Raw genomic sequence first — 17,361 nt, forward strand, 5'->3', positions numbered from 1 at the left:
TCTATTCAAGTGGTAATTTTGCACTAACAAATGCACATAAGAAATGAGAACCGTGAGAAGAAAAAAAAAAAAAAAAAAGCTTGATACTTTACAACTACTAAGTTTGGTATAGAATATCAAATTTTAAGGCCTATTGTTATTGGCATCATAAAGCACGAAAAAACTTGCTATATTCTATTTTCATTAAATACTTGGTATTATTTTGTTACGAGAGACGGTTGTTAAATAGTATTAATGTTATAGGTTATAGCAATCTAACACTGATCATCTTGAATTCCATTTGATATTCTATTATGAATTAAACTACCATAAAAGGTTAGGATAAGTCTATTAGCCAAAAAAAGAAAAAAGAAAAAAAAAAAAGAAGATAGATCATCTGTCTTAGCATTTATCTAGAGATTGTGTTTGTGTAATGTGTAATGTGTAATGTGTAATAAGCATTGACCTTACTGTGTGTTTGTTGAGTTTGCGTCATCTTTATATGTTTGATAAAATATGTTTGGTCCTGCATTTTATTGTCGTCATTTTTTTTCCCTCCCAAATGTAAGGCTTTGGTTTGCCATTTGTTGGGTCTAAATTGCTGAATTATTTGATTGGTTGCACTTGATGTCTTATGAGCTTGCTGTACTTTTTTGTAGAATATTTGTATGGACCACATAACAATAGATTGTATGGATTAGGGGTAGCTGTTCGTGGTAGTGCAAGCCAACGTATATGAGCAATGTGTGTAAAATTAGAAGTAGCAGGGAATGACCATATTGAAGTGCAGGCTATAAGATTACAAAGTGTAGTGCTTTGTGAATTTGGGGCTTCAAAAAGTTGAAGTAGAGTGTATAGTCAAAAATCTGATAGATGAACTAAGTCAGTTGGACCACTAATTTGCGGATTGGCTAGATCCTTAATGATAGTAGCGGGCTTGAGTCTTCTATCAAGAATATATGTTTCTCTTATCCAACTTATCGTCTTCCTCGAAGTAGCATATGAAGCAAAGAACTATATTGATGTAATATATTGGCTAGAGGAGTCCCTTCCATGTATTATGAGTCTCATAGACAGTGATGTACCTGTTACTTAATGATAATACTATTAATAAAGTCTACACTACAGTTTTATTCACACACACACACACAAAAATAAGTCTCTATTGAGCAAATTCAAAATATTGTTATTTTTCCAACAATCTGAAAACATTTTCAGGCATGTACAATTACAGCTTCCAAACATGTAGATTCCTTTATACAAATGTATTTTTAGTGTAGTTAATCCTTTGTTTGATATTCCGGGTGTACTTGGATACATTTCAATAAAGATTGTTGTTTATAAAAAGAAAAAGAAATAGTCATTTTATCCATTTTAAAATCATAAAACCTTCAAGCAAAATAAATATTTGTAATTTATATATTTAACTATCCTGTGCATCGTATGGGTTAGTGACTGATTTTCTTAAAGATGGAAACTATTTGACACAATATTAAAAAGTAAAAAGGTAAGGTAGGGACCAAGTGGTAAATTACCCTTTTTTTTTACCCAAGCCAAAAACCCTGCCGTCCCTCACTTGAAATTGAAAACCCCTTCCCTCCTTCATCATCATCATCATCATCATCATCACTCCAATTGAGCCCTCGTTTCCGAGAAAATGAAGTCCCACAACTCCAACACACCAAAAAATTTCCCATCACTCAAACTACCCCCTCAACTCAATCCCCAGCTCCAAGAAGCCTTCTGCAACCTCCAAAACCATTGCTCCAATCTCCTCCAACACCTCCCAAACCCCTCTTCCCTCAAAACCCACTTTCAATCCGCTCTCTCCAACCTCCAAAACCACGCAATACATACTCTTGACCCTTCTTCTTCTTCTTCTTCTTCTTCTAACAAAAACCCCGTTTGGGCTCGAATTGCCAAACCCAACAATTCCCAGTTCACGGCTGTTCGCCAATCTGGTAGTGTCGGCGGCCTGTCGACTGAGGCCATTGAAGAGCGGCTGGCGGGCGTGCCTGTGTACGCGCTGAGCAATGCCTCTGAAGAATTCGTGTTGGTTTCGGGTGTTTCGACCAAGTACAAGAAATCTCTGGGGCTGTTTTGTTTCAAGAAGGAGGACGCTGAGGCGCTTCTTGAGCAGATTAAGAGCTTGGATCCCAATATGCAAACTGGCTCCAAAGTGGTTGCTGTTGCTCTCAATAAGGTTTTAACTACCAATAACAATCGCATTTTTTTGTGTGCCTCTAGACTTATTTTCTGTACGAACCCAAGTGGATAAAATATTTGGTGGAGTCTTAATGAGTTCTCTTCTTTTTTTTTTTTTTAACAGGTTGTTCAGTTGAAGCTTGATGGGGTGGCTTTCAGGCTGATTCCGGAGTCTTCACAAGTCAAGAATGCGCTTAGGGTGAGCAATTTATTCACATATAGTTATGATAAAATAAGTATACTTGCGGTTTTGAGCTTTGAATTTTATTTTCTGATAAATTACATGTCCACTTGTGCTCATGTGAGAACTAGAAAGATGTTATTTTAATGTAGATAATAGTGGTCTGGGGTTTCGTACTTTAATATATTTATATATATATATATATATATATATATTTTTTTTTTTTTTCTTGAAGTTATGATGTCGATAATTCCTCTTTATTATGTCTCTTGTTCGATGGCAATATATTTTGCCCGTTGAGCTAATTGGAATCCACACATTCCCTCACTTCAAACTACATAAGTTGGAGTTTCCAGAGTTTTGTTTTCCTTAGATCTAAAATTCTTGAACATTTGTATTCTTATTGCATTGTTTCTAACCCTGACTTTCACCTATAGATGCCATGGGTAGAATAGAAACTTCTATCTTCCCCTCAGTGGAAGCTTAGCTGCCCTTGAAATTCCTAGGAAACAATTTTCTAAGAAAATGCTGGCAAAAATGCTTCAATTTTCTTGGGCTGTTAGTGGAAGGTGCAGCTTTCATGCTATTCAAGCAAAGGGAAGCTGTCATATGACATGGCACTTGATACTGTACTCTGTTGCTCACACCTGTTCTATCCAAAACTAGGTTTGAATCAAAGTAAAAACAAAATCTGTAAAACTGTTTGGTTTTGTTTTAAGTTTCAACCATATTAGTTATTTTGTTTTGGTAGGTATGAGTCAATTAGTAGAATCATGGGCAACATGGACAAGTAAAAGTTGTATTTATTAAATGAAATATCATTCATGAAACATTTAGGAAGTATTGAAGGAACGAACCCATCTAGCTATAATGCTATGAAATTGACAGTGCTTTAACACAACAATCTCATGGTTTGACCTTAATCAACTTATGATAGAAAAACTACTAAACTTGTTCTTATTTTATAGGGTCCACATGTGAAGTCCAATAGAAGTAAAAGTTGTGTGGTTTTAAAGGTTTGGTATAAGTCATAAGGGTTAAAACAGTTTATTTTTTATTTATTTTTTATTTATTTTATTTGTTATGGTCAATTTTGTACTCAAGGAAAAATTTATATATTTTGTGATTTTTGAGTATTAAGGGTATTTTGGTTCTAAAGTTGAGTTAATATTTTATTAGGTTTTTAGTTTACTAGTCAAATTAATGGTCCGTTTGGATTAAGGGAGAGGGAGGGGGAGTAGAGTAGATTTAGCTCAAAATTAGCCTATTTTCAGTCAACTTTACTCTACTCCCCTTCTTTCCCCCCTCCATCCAAACGGGCCCTAAGAGTTCTAATTCCACTAGGACAAGGAAAATTCTTCATATATATATATATATATATTTATATAGATGAGTTCAAATTACACCCGGTGTAACTTCATAAGAGTCACACATTTTTATAATCGTAGATTGTAAAAAGATTTAACGGTGAGAAAGAAACCACTTGATTATATAATTAATATTCCAAAATTTAATGCCCACCACATTAATTTATTCTTTACTTTCCAAAATTCTATACATTCTCACCCAAAAGTCCTATCTTTTTTTTCTCTCTAAACTCACCTCTTCTCTCTCCACCATCCTTGGCCCTGGTAGGTTGCGTGGGCCATAAAATTACTAACTATCTGGATTTATGGCAAGGAAAGGATTTGTTGTCACGTTTGCTAGTTAAATTGTCCTAAATGGTTTGTGGCTGTGGAAGAAAATAGCAAACCACTCGTAAAAGAAACCTGTGAAAAAAAGAAGAGGGAGAAAAAAAATTGGTTCTATCATCCATGTTCATGGCAATGGATGTGAGGAAACTTTACTATAAATTTTCCAAGTCCAAGTTAGTTTTTTTGCGCTTCACCTTCTAATATTCTTCTTTTGTGTTCAAACATTTGAGACACAAAATTTATAAATTCTTGATTTTAAGGGGAAATTCTCCAAAATGAAGATTCTCTGGTAGATAGAGATAAAAGAAGCTCTGAAAGGGTTGAAAGCTCTTGAACAATTTCACCTTTAAAATTCTTGAAACTCATTCGTCCAAGTTTTTTTCTTTTGCTGAGTAGATATATGTGGAAGTTAAAAGCAACCTTGCAATCAATAGATTAGGCAGAGAGATTGGAGCTCTGGCAGTGGAGTTGAGCTTAGAGAAAGAAAGGGAAGGATTATTTTATTTTTATTTTTTGATATCAAAGGGAAGGACTTTTGGGTGAGAAGAGAGAGAATATAAAGTAGTTTTGGAAAGTAAAGAATAAATTAATGTGGTGGCCATTAAATTTTAAAACATTAATTACATAGTCAAGTAGTTTGTTTCTCACCATTAGATCTTTTTATAATCTACGCTACAGTTAAAAAAAGTTGTAACTCTTGTAGAGTTACACCAGGTGTAACTTGTACCTATTTCATATATATTTATATATTTGTGCTCAATAGGAGATGGAGTTGATTAATAAAATTATTGAGTGTTTTGAGTATTGAGGCCCGTTGGCTTTAGGATTCTTTTTTTCTTCTTTTACTTTGTACTGTTCAAGCACTGTTCACCGGCAGAATTCACAGATTTTTTTTTTCTTTAAAACAATTCTATTTTTCTTCCCTTTTCAACCATAAATTAAATATCTTCTGTTCTGAACCGTAACCTTTCTTCTTAAGGGTTCTAAACCCAAAATCCACAAATCTTGTTAAACCTAAACCCACCACAACCACGTGCAGGCAAGTTGTCATACGACAATTTGATATCAAATCCCAAAATCCTACGAGTTCTTTGTTGAAATAATCTTTTTTTTTTTTAAAGGGAAGAAAAATTTTATTGAAAAGAGACTACTTCATGAAGAGAGACATGAAGTAGCCTAAAGAGTTGCAATTGAAAAATATTTACATATGAATTGACTCTGAATTTTTGAACAGAATTACTATCTGTAAGACCCATAGCAAAGGACCTCTCATATATAGAACTAATGAAAGGTGCTAGTAATTGAGTTGATGTGCACTCCACATCTTCAGAAGTGCATCGATTTCTTTCCAGCTAGATAGTCCATAGAACACATAAGGGTACAAGGTTCCAAACAGCTGACAACCAATTAGATCCCCCAATCCGCTATCCCCATAATAAATTGGAACCTTCTCCATTAATACCCATTGGATCGCAAACATCTGAAAAATATAACACCATAAGTCAAAAGCCACACTAAGTGTATCAAAAGGTGGTCCACAGCCTCCTCATTGCATTGACACATGCAACCAACACCTTTGTATAACTCCTCTTAATAAGGTTATCACAAGTAAGAATTTCCCCCCGAGTTGCTGTCCTTACAAAAAAAGAAACTCTACGAGGAGCATTAACCCTCCATATGGCTTTCCAAGGGAAAGAAATTGAAGATGAACCTTGTAAGGTCTCATAAAAAGGTCTCAAAGTGAAATCCCCATTACTCCTTAGATCCCATTTCATCCAATATTCCCCCCTCCCTAGTGGGAATATAAGATTCTAGCAAATTCCTCATCAATCTCCCTATCATTAAAATTCCTCATGAACCCAACACTCCAACTCCTCTGCCCCCACCTCATGTCTCTCCAACAAAGCTTCCACAGAAGGATCCTTATCCAATGCAGTTTAAAATAACACTGGAAACCTCATCTTTGAAGGTTGATCCTCACACCATCAATCGTACCAGAATCAGATTTGACTATTAGAGCCCACCCCAAACCAAAAGCACTGTAAAAAAAAAGATCTCCCTGCATTCTAATACTTTTCCACAACCCACAACCCACAACCAAGAGAACCTTGTGCAGGTTTTGAATACCACCCACCCCACTCCTTCCCATACTTCGCAGTAATTACTTGTCTCCACAATTGGTCCCCCACCAACCCAAATCACCATAACCACTTATCCAACAAAGATTGATTAAAAGTAGTAAGTTTCCGAATCCCCAACCCTCCACTAGTCAAGGGAGAACACACTCTATCCCATCCAACCATATGATGTTTGAACTCCTCTACCCATAGAAAATTCCACTGTAGCCTCTCTTGCCAATCACTTGAAAAAAATTTCATCTAAAATCATGATGACAAATGGAATAAAAGTCCTAGTTCAAGGCTTTTTCTCAAGATTATGAAGGACCAAAAAGTACTTTAAACATTTATGTGAGAAGGTGAATTCAATGGAAGCAAAAATCAAAAAATTATACACTATGCAAGAAACTTTGAACAAATTGCAAGTTGCTATTTTGGCTAAATATCTTCATAAAATAGCAACTTATCAAGAACTTAGATAAGTTAGAGACTAGTTTATCCCCACCCTTGTTGGAAAAAATTGCACCTGTTACCCCCTTCAAAATTTGATGGATGTGGACCTGACTATTTGCTGCTTGGTTCAATACCTCATTTGTAGCCTTAAACAGAGAAACCCAGCCTTATGATTCACCATAGGTCCAACTTCAAGAAAAATTAAAGGAATGTGTTACAAGGACATCAGTGACAACAAAGGAGTGTAAGTTGAAGAAGATTGATCATGGAATGAAAAGATGAAGGAAGATGTTGATGACTTGATGTTACTGCTATGTATCAATTCAAGGAGTGTAAGTTGAAAATTCCTCCAATAATTGATTTTATCATTTCAGATGAATTTAATAATGTGGTGGGAAAGAATGATTCTTTATTCTTAATTCTTCTGATGGTGATTGAAGAATTGGTAGAAGTTTCAAGTTCAGAGGTTCTTAGACTTCAACACTATAAAACTTGAGGTTGAGTGTTTTTAAACTTGGGGAGAATGATGTAGCCATGGAAGATTGATTTGCTGTTATTTTGCAAATTTTCCTATCCAAGAATTATATTTTGGGGTTTGCCTGTGAAGAGCAATTGAAGTCATTTGGTTTTAAAGGTTTAGGTATGAGCCTTTTAGGGTTAAAACATATATTTATTTTTTATTTGGGTTGTTATTTTATGGTTATGGTTAATTTTGTAGTCGGGCAAATCTGCAAATTTTGCTATTCGTGCAAATTATCTATTAAGGGTATTTTGAATAGTTTAGTTAAGTATAAAATTTCTAGGAGATCCAAAGTATTTTAAGTTTTATTTTCTTGGCGACTAACGGACCAAGTTAATCTTTTATTAGGTTTTTAGTTTACTAGTGAAATTAGGAGTCCTATAATTGTGCTAAGTGTATTCAAAGGAGATAGAGTTGATTAATAAAATTATTGGGTGTTTTGAGTATTGTTGGTTTTTTTTTTTTCCCTTCCTCTTTCATGGTGCTGTTCACAGGTACTATTCATGTTACTATTCACATATTTTTTTAAAACATTTTTTTTCCAACCATAAATTAAATGTTTTCTATTTTGAACCTTAACCCTTCTTCTCAAGGGGTTCTAAACCCAAAATCCACAAATCTTCTTAAATCTAAACCCACCACAATCACATGCGGGCAAATTCCTCAATCACATGTGGACAAATTCCTCAATTTAGCATTAATCCTACGTGAACAAGGTTCCCTCTTCTTTTTTATTTATTTTTTTTTTTTTTTGCGAGGTTCGAAAAAGGTGATTAGTAGGCAGTCTTCAAGTTTTTTAGGCTGATTCTGACTTATATAGTATTTCCTTTTTATTTCCCTTTACTTCCTCTTGTTGGAGGAATAAGATCACTTAATGTATGCCTATTTAGGTGTGCTTTAACTTGGGGAAGTAAACTTAATGACAAAATGAATTTGTTGACTTCTTCTGTATTGTTACCAAGTCTGAGAAACTTTCTAAGCCAACAAGTATAAGATCAATTTACAATTTTTCTGACTCCATTTAACAACACCTTCCTTTTATGTTCAAATTTTAGTTGTTATGATTTGCTTGATGAGAAATTAAAGTATGAAGAATTTCTAGAATATTTGAACCACCAATATTATGATATTAATAATTTCTGTGTGGATATCCTCTTGGTGTGTGTAGGAAATGGAAAAGATTGGTATTTCTGATGATGGCTTCTCGGGTGTTCCAGTTTTCCAGGTTCTTTTCTTAATGCCCAATATTTTTTTTTGATAAGTAATAAAAATACATTAAAAAGAAGAAGGGTGTCACCTGAGTATGCAGGAAGTATACGTCAGGGACAAAAACAAATCAAGTGCATAAAGTACAAAGTCCATGAAACCATGGGCTAAAGAAAAAGAACCAAAGCCTAACACTGCAACCCAATCCAGAAGAGGCTAAAGGACGAAGAGTTTAAGATCTGAAACTCATCTCTCTAAATCCTCAAAATGCCGGTTATTCCTCTCCCGCCAAATGCACCACATCAAACAAGGGGGCATAGCCATCCAAATAGGAGCATTCCGATGCCTTTTCTTAATGCCCAATATAAATGATTTATTGGCTGCTTTGATGCTACAATGTATATTTTTCTACTGATAGAACAAGGAACCTTTTTTCTTGTTTGGTTAGCATTCATGCAACCAAGAGGATTTGAACTCCTACCCTCACCTGCCACCCATACTTACTGCTGGGGTAGTGGGGGATGTGCTATTTGGCCTAAAGGCTTTTGGCCTGAGAGAACAAAGAATGTTTCATTTATTTATTTATTTATTTTTATTTATCTATCAGAAAAAAGGAAAATATTTTTTTTCATCTTAGGGAAAAAATAAATGGATGAAGCATTTACCACTATAGACCTTAATGAGAATAGAACTAGAATTAATTTTGGGAAATCATTGTTGACAATTTGAGCTTCGTTATGTGGTAGCCTAGAGGAAGCTGAGATGCATTCTCTATTAAGAAACCTTTTTTTTTTTTTTGGTTGTGAGGGGGGGAGGGGGAGATGCAGCAACTTAATGTACATGTTTGAGGAAGGTCTTACGTATTTGCATTATTTGGAGGCTCTTGGGTTATGCCAATGATGGGTCCCATGCTTTCTTATTGGCTAGGGAAGTTTCATCATTGTAGAGGTGGTGAAATATGGAAGGTGGCCCCATTATGCTTTATGTGAGAAATCTGGCAGTGTATAACAGGAAATTTCAAGGGGTCAACTATCCTTGTCTTGTTGTAAAAAAGCCTTTGCTGAGATATGTTTGTATGAATGGATGGCTTCCCTTGGCAGTATTCCTTCTTGTCAATTTTTAGATTATAGACTTCTCTTAATGAAATTATTCCTATGTATCAAAAAATGTTTGAGGAATTTGGATACTTAAAACTCTGGATTGGATTTGGCATGCTTAAAACTTTGGATCTGTTGACTTTGCCTATTAACTATTTTCAATACTGTGATGTGATTGGGGTTCTCTTGTTATTATCAATATATCATCCTCATCTTCTCTTTAATTCTCTCCATAACTTTTTTTTTCTTCTAGATTTTCTTATAAAATTTTTCTATACCTATTTAGCAAGAACTAGAGGTTAATGGAGATTGGAGAGAGAGGCCTCCAGAAGAGGAAGAAGAGGGAACTCTACCATCACAAATGGCAACTCTAGGAAGCGCTACTGGTAAATGGACAGTAATCTTTTGGCCCCAATCATGGGCAGGTCAAAAGTTTTTCCTTTGAAATTAAAGCTTTTGAACTTATCTTAGAAGTAGGGGGTCAATTTTCATTGTTTACATCCTTCTACGGGGAAAACATATATTTATGGTTGGTTTTCATTGGAAAGGAGTGCTAAGTGGTTGTTAGAAGAATTGATTGATTTGGTGCTATAGAAACACCTAAAATAGTTTGTGAGAATGACTAGTGACGATGTCACCTCAAAAATTGTTGCATTAAGAAAACTCCTTGAGCCTGAGCAGTATGCAATCATGAAACCTTGATTAACAAATTGCCAATCAGAGCAAAACCAAGTGAGCACAGGCGATAACACTGGCAAAAGCACCAGTGGACAAAGGACTTATATGGCCACGTTAGAAGGTGAGCAGCAGAACTCCGGCCACAGTAACAAAAAAGGAAAAATGGTGATTTTGGTTAAACCTATTGAGTGATAATTGAAATTCTTGTCTAAATTTGAACTTGCCTGTATAGGGTGAAGCAATGGTAAAGCTCATCCCAGCCTCCAACTATTGGGAGATCGAAATTGGATGAGATGCCTTTCAATACCATAGAAGAAGAATCAACAGTTTATCTAGAATTCCATTTTTAGGAGGAAGAAGTCCTTTAGGTACAGGCCCTGATAAGGCACTGGTTTCGGATGGGACTACAAGTACTTTATTCCACTAGCACTACAAAAAATACATTTTTGGTCCTGAACAACTGGGTGTTTCTGTGTTCAAAGCATAAGCTCATGCTGGGGTGTCAATTTTAATCCTGACTACTGGTTGTCCATGCTTCAAATAATGTAGATTTGGTTTCATTTAGCTGCCCAATGTTTCACTGGGTTAGATTTGTCCTGCCATGACCGTGGTTCTAAGAATATGGCCTTCTCATCATTATAATTGCTATTAGATCTTTATGCTATGACCATGGCCTTAACAATGCTGCCATCTCTTGTCATTATAATATTTACATTGGTCCCTAGACACGTACACATGCCCTCATCCATGATTTTTTCTACACTACTATTTTGAACAGTCAAGGAGTTTGATACTGAAGAGCCAAAACAAGAGCTATCGTCCAGCTTTTTTTAGAAAGGTTAGTTAGCAAAGTAGACTTCTCAACATGCAATATTGTGGTATTTTCTGCATTGTGTTATAACTCTTCTTGTCATTGGTATTTTTATAGGAAGATTTAGAAAATTCCCTACTAAGAGCTTCCCGCCAGCAGAATCAAATAAATCCTGCTTTCAGACGGGGGGATATTCAGGTATGAATTTCCTTGCCTCTTTGTTGTTAAAGCTTCTCTCATTCTATGGACTTAATTTTGATTGTCTTGTAGGTTGCAGTTCTTGAGGAGGTACTCAAGGGGATGAAGGTAAGAATCCTCTATAAAGAAGTTTTACCTTTCATACTCTGGTTGGTTGCCCAAAAGATGATATTCTTAAAAAATATCTAAGATTTTAGATATTTTGCTTGTTTGCCTCTTATTTTTCTCTTGGATTTTCGCTGCTCCTGTCTTCTGGGCAATAAAATGTTGTTATATTAATTAGTAAAGCTAAAATGACAGTGTAATGTTTGTTTTGCAGGAAAGCTCAACTTCGAAGTGGGATGACATTGTTTTTATACCTCCTGGTTTCGATGTTTCTACTGACCCTACCCAGAATTAGGCAACTATAAATGTGTAGGTCATGGCATCTTTAACTAGATAATCAATTCAGTAAATATTTTATGAGTTGTATACTTTTTTCTATTTCTTTTTTGTTTTTAATTTAAATTTTAGGCATGTCATTTCAGAGTTATCTTCTAATTGAGTTCTACCAATTATTAATGGCTCGGTCTTGAATTTTTTTATTTTTAGGCACTTGCTACCCTGTAGAGATCCGTGTCTTAATGAAGTGTTAATTCTTATTTGTAACTTTGATTAGTTCATAAATCGTAAAGTTTCTTACGTCTGAAGGGTCGTTACTCATCTTCACCCAGATTAGGATGTTTAAGTCATTATGTGTATGGGAACTGGGAATGGACACCTTGTTGAGAGAGAGAGAGTAGCACACAAAGGAATGCTGATATAATGGAGGGAGTGGTCCAGATTAGGCCTGGGGTACAAACTCACTTATGTCAAAGGCCTCTCAAGTCTCAACCCATAGAGGATGAGAAAGAAATGGACAAAATCCAGATACTGCTCTAGCTAGAAAACTTATCCCATTCCCTAGAGCTTAATATGTCAATAATCTGCACTGTTAGCTTTATTAACCGAGCCATCATCATCAACTTCCCAGCTGTAGAACCTACGAAAAGAAAATGTAGTACTCTTTTTGCACACCACAACACTTGGTTCACCTGAAATAGATGGTCCCATCTCTCTGTTGGTTTAAACTCTCTTCCTTAAGAAAAGAAACCCAAGAAACTTCATAGCTAATTGACTGTGCTACCGAATCATAGTTGAGCTTTAGGCAGTTAGGGGTAGACTACAACTTGCAACTACTCTCGGCATTGATACATGCTAAACTATCATACATTTTTGGACCAACTCTTTATCTGCTCAAAATTTTTTTACTCCTGTTGTTAGTGATTGCAGATTTCTAATGAGATCAATATCCCATCCATAGCTTCTTCATTCCCAACGTTAATGGAATTAAGAAGCGATTTTTTTTTTTTTTTTTTGGGCTAAGCACGTATGCACCCAAGAGTTTTTTTTGTTTTTTTTTTGTTTTTGGGTCCTAAATGACCCTCTAGTTGGTTTATTAGAACATTAGCACTGATGGTGCTATATTGCTATTTTTAACAACCTATTCCACAAAAAACCTGCTGCATTGATGTTGCTATTTCTAAATTTTTTTGCAAATGTGCTACAATAAACTGCCATCTATGGCAGTCTACTGTAGCTCAAATGCTATACCAAATAATAATTTTTTAATCTCTCTCTCTTACTTATCTTTCTTCTCTTTCTCTCACTATTCTATTTTCTTTCTTCCTCATCTGCCCCTCCCCTCTCTGTAACTGATTCTCTTCCTTTTTTTTTTTTTTCCTTCCTCACCGCCTTCCCCTCGGATTCAGATCTTTTAGAGTTCATAGGGTATTTTACCAAATAGATTTATTTTAATCTTGACTCTTCATTTTATAATGAATGTCTCAAATGATGCCACATCATTAATTAATTAAAAATATCCTTAAAATACAAGTGACACATCAGCTATTAAAAAAAAATTTGACACATCAGATTTTAAGTCAGAAACTCTATTACCGTCTCTTTCGTTTCACCTCTCTGTTCACCGCTGGTTCTGTCAACACTGATGGCACAGCTTGTCTCCAGCGAGATCTCGACACCAACGACGATAAACAATTTGATCAAGATGAAGTCCCACGCCACCCAATCTCTGAGATCTTAACATCTAAACCCACACAACACTCCCTCTCTCTCTGAATATATCTCAAAGAGTGCAATTTATATAGTTCAACTCGTTCCAATAAATTATGTCCTTATTATGTGCTTTTTTTTTTTTTTTTTTTTTTTACTTAATACAATGTAAACCTTCATTGGTATAATGCGTTGTGATTTGTATTTGAATGAGGCCGCATCTATATCATAGATTTATGCAAAATCAATTTCAAGCCGTAAAGAAAAAAAGAAAGGTTATTAATAAAAGAACAAAGAAAGAGAAAAGAAGAAAGCCACTGATGGCACCAAAAGTTGAAACGTAACCATGAAATTAAGGATTTGCTATGATCATGAAATTGGTGGACACTGATGGCACAATCTACCTCCGGCGAGAGTCATGATTGGGAGATTGGGTTTTAGATCTGTGTTTTTAAACCTCTCACCCTATGAGATTGGGTTTTAGATCTATGTTTTTTTTAAGTTTATGAAAATTAAAAAATATCAGAATATTTGACATGTCAATTTTTTTAAATTAGTTGACATGACATCATTATTTTAAGGTTTTGTTATTAAATTAATGATGTGGCATCATATGAGACATTCATTATAAAATGAAGAGTCAAGATTAAAAGAAATCTATTTAGTAGAGTACCCTAGAAACTCTAGAAGATCTAAATCCCCTTGCCCTCTCTGCCCTCTCTCCCAAGCCTTCTCTTCCTTCAATTAAAAAACCCAAATTCTTTCTTTTTTGTCTTTCTCAATTCATATTTCACCCCCCCCCCCTCTCTTCCATGTGGGTCTTCTCTCTCAGACGAACGAAAAGGTGGGTTTGTGGTGGTTCATGGGCGACATCAGTGGCGACAAGTTAGCGGTGTGGTGGGTATGCGTTGGTTGTAGTTGGTTCTTGGTGTGGTTTGTGTTCAAATGGGTTTGGTGGTGGTGGTGGTGGTGGTTGATTTTGGTTGTGGTTGGGGTTAGATTTTGGGTTGAAATAAGGTTGTTGGCTGTGTTTGATCTTATCGGATTTTGGGTTTTAATTGTGTTTGATCAGATCGGATTTTGGGTTTTGGATGTGGGTTGTGCTTGATCAGATTTTGGCTGTGTATATTCATATGGGTTTGTGTTTGATATGGACGTGGGTTTGGTGGTTGTGGTGGTGGTGTCGTGGTGGCTGTGGGTTGAAGAGAGGGAGAAGAAGAAGATAGAGAGACAGAGAAGAAGAGAGGCTGTGGGTTTGGTGGCTCTAGGTTGAAGAGAGAGAAAAAGAGAGAAAATAATAAATAAATGAATAGTGTTTAGATGTGTTGTGAAAAATAAGAGTATTGATGTAGGATGAGTTGTAAAATGGTGAGTTAAAATAGACAAAATAACTTTTTCTTGGTGCTAAAAACTAAATTTTCAACAGCATTGATGCTAATGCTCTTATGGGCTATATTAGATTTTGATATGTCAAATCGCGGAGGTTGGTGGGGTTTGAATATATTAGTGGAATAAATCACACTATTTTAAATTTGAAAAATGTTAAATGACTACAAATTTTACTACATGGAGCTTATAAAACAATGAATGTAATTGGTGGGTTGCAATCACTCCATTACTAAATTTTGAATTACCTATTTCTAATGGGTGACACATCAATTTGTAAGACCAATGTAGTAAAACGTGTAGTACTTGTAGGATTATTTTTTTGAATATTCAACTTGAAATTGTTGAATAAATCTAAAATTCTGAAATTCTTACTTTATATGGGTAAAATTTAGGTATAATATTTCAGGCATAGTATATAGGTTTTTTAATTAAATTAAAACATGTAAATGTATTGAATTTAATTATCTTTAAAAAAGATAACACTTTTTTTCTTGAGAAACTAAAAAAAGATAACACTAATTGTGTTTTATTGGTTAATATTATCATTAGTTTCACTTTAATTGGAAAACTAATGTACTGCATTGGCTCCATGAACGTGATTGGTGGGTTTCAATCACCCCATAACTAAATTTTGAATTACCTGTTTCTAACGGGTGACACATCAATTTGTAAGACCAATGTAGTAAAACGTGTGGTACTTGTAGGACTATTTTTTTGAATATTCAACTTGAAATTGTTGAATAAATCTAAAATTCTAAATTTCTTACTTTATATGGGTAAAATTTAGGTATAGTATTTTAGGCATAGTATATAGATTTTTTAATTAAATTAAAACATGTAAATGTATTGAATTTAGTTATCTTTAAAAAAGATAACACTTTTTTTCTTGAGAAACTAAAAAAAGATAACACTAATTGTGTTTTATCGGTTAATATTATCATTAGTTTCCCTTTAATTGGAAAACTAATGTACTGCATTGGCAGCTCCATGAATTTTCTTCATGGTAGTCCTTAAGAAACTTATATTGAAAAATTAATAAAAATAAAACTTGAATATTTGACATCGCAAATAATAATAATAATAATAATAAGAAACACACAAATATATAAATTAAAAAAAAAATTCATTCTAAGAGTTTTCATATTTTGAAACCATTGTATAATAACTTCATTATCAATGCTATCAACTATATCATTTTCAATGTACACAACCAATCAATCGTTTATCTATTGATCTCTCATTTAATTACCAACATCTTACTTAAATAAGTTACAATATAAACAAAATGTATCATTATATTTTTATGATCCGCTCTAACTAATTTTCGTATTCTTTAAATCAATTAGGATTAAATCAATGCAACGCTGCACTATTTTTTATTTTATTTTTTTAAATTTATAGAGAATCATGGCTAAGAGGTTGATAGGAACCTCTTTGTAAATATACTCTTCTTATTTCATCCTGCTCGTTAGGATGAAAATATGAGACATTTTCTCATTTCCTAAGCCCGAAAGAAGATTGTTCAAGTCAATACGAACCTGCTCAAAGATAAATCTTGCAATACAAGTGATTTCCTTATAAGAAGTTTGTCCATAATGCTAGTAAAAGAATAAAGGATAAATTATATAGCCATTTAACATACTCAACTTAGGCATTTAATTTCCCTTTAAAAAAAACTTATGTATTCAACCATTACATTAATCATGTTCAATAAATCATTCAAGCAATATTTTAGTGCACATGAGCATGTACAAAATGTATCACATAAATCCAATAAATTCAGCTAAAGACTAAAGCAAGTACTAAGTGACTAGCTATTTGAAAAAGTGACTTATTTTAAAATATGCATTTTGAAAACACAATTTTAAAAATGACAATTAAACATTTGATAAAATTGCAATTTGACAATTGAGCTATTGTTCTAAAATTGCTGTTTCAATGCAAATTACTAAAACTAGTCATTAACCTGTGCAATGCACGGGTTTAGGATTTATCTCTTCTTTGAGTAGTTTTTGCTAAGAAACATATAAACTCAAGTTTATAGAACATGTTCTTAGCATCCATAAAATTGCCACTAAGAAACATTACATATCTGAAACACTTGGGCATGTAATGTGGTTCAAGCTAATTAATACAAAGTTAGAACATCTGTGTTTGTAGATTATTCATGAACAAATAATTAGAAAGCTAGCATTACATTTTGAACATAAGATGATAGTAGTACATTTTTAGCTTGTAAAATAATACAAATCAAACAATTAGAAAACATAAAATGATCTTCCAAAGATAATCACATATTTGAATCATTTACTGAGTAGACAACTTGAAGCTTTCTTACATCTTAATCCTTGTGTACAGTACATTGCAACTCATTGAAGTAATTTCTATATGTTCTCCCCAAGGTTTTGGTGCTTCCATTTGAACCATTCACTTTCCCCTTTGATTGCTCATCATCCAAACCAAAAGCTTCAATTGATCCTCCACCCAAGATGGAAATTCCTACACACCTAAGACACAAAAATCCATCTCCAAAATATGAATGCAAATTAATTTTGTGCTTCTAAGATCTTATCGACATTAAACTTGGGTCTAAAATACAAAAATCCATCTTTGAAATATGCATGCAAATGCTACAAGCATGTAATGAAACCTCAATATTTACTTTTCCTTTATTATCTATGTGATGTGCAAATAAACACATTAAATAGCATTCAACCCAAGTACTAAAAATCATAAAGTAAA

At 34.1% G+C, this 17,361-nt stretch overlaps 1 protein-coding gene across 7 annotated transcripts; it reads left to right on the plus strand.

The window, feature by feature from the left end:
- The first annotated feature begins 1,560 nt into the window (after window positions 1-1,560).
- LOC126733410 (protein TIC 22-like, chloroplastic) lies at window positions 1,561-11,671 on the plus strand. 7 transcript variants are annotated; one of them, XM_050436714.1, is made up of 8 exons: window positions 1,561-2,182; window positions 2,309-2,383; window positions 8,318-8,374; window positions 9,739-9,849; window positions 10,909-10,968; window positions 11,059-11,139; window positions 11,219-11,247; window positions 11,459-11,671. In XM_050436714.1, exons 1-7 carry the CDS (start codon window positions 1,637-1,639, stop codon window positions 11,243-11,245), a joined length of 957 nt encoding a protein of 318 aa, XP_050292671.1. In that variant the 5' UTR covers window positions 1,561-1,636; the 3' UTR covers window positions 11,246-11,247; window positions 11,459-11,671. The 7 variants fall into 7 exon arrangements, 5 of the variants coding, with proteins under 5 accessions (XP_050292671.1, XP_050292670.1, XP_050292674.1 ...); XR_007659692.1 differs by having other exon boundaries at window positions 1,562-2,182; window positions 9,739-9,838; window positions 11,212-11,247; window positions 11,459-11,610; XM_050436713.1 differs by having other exon boundaries at window positions 1,562-2,182; window positions 11,212-11,247.
- The last annotated feature ends 5,690 nt before the right edge of the window (window positions 11,672-17,361 follow it).

The sequence above is a fragment of the Quercus robur genome, chromosome 6 (assembly GCF_932294415.1).
Source record: "Quercus robur chromosome 6, dhQueRobu3.1, whole genome shotgun sequence".
Lineage (NCBI taxonomy): Eukaryota > Viridiplantae > Streptophyta > Magnoliopsida > Fagales > Fagaceae > Quercus > Quercus robur.

Coding starts and splice junctions, on each gene's coding strand:
- LOC126733410 (XM_050436713.1), top strand. CDS start 1,637: ATGAAGTCCCACAACTCCAACACACCAAAAAATTTCCCATCACTCAAA. Junction 2,183..2,308: donor TTGCTGTTGCTCTCAATAAG/GTTTTAACTACC, acceptor TTTTTTTAACAG/GTTGTTCAGTTGAAGCTTGA. Junction 10,969..11,058: donor GTCCAGCTTTTTTTAGAAAG/GTTAGTTAGCAA, acceptor GTATTTTTATAG/GAAGATTTAGAAAATTCCCT.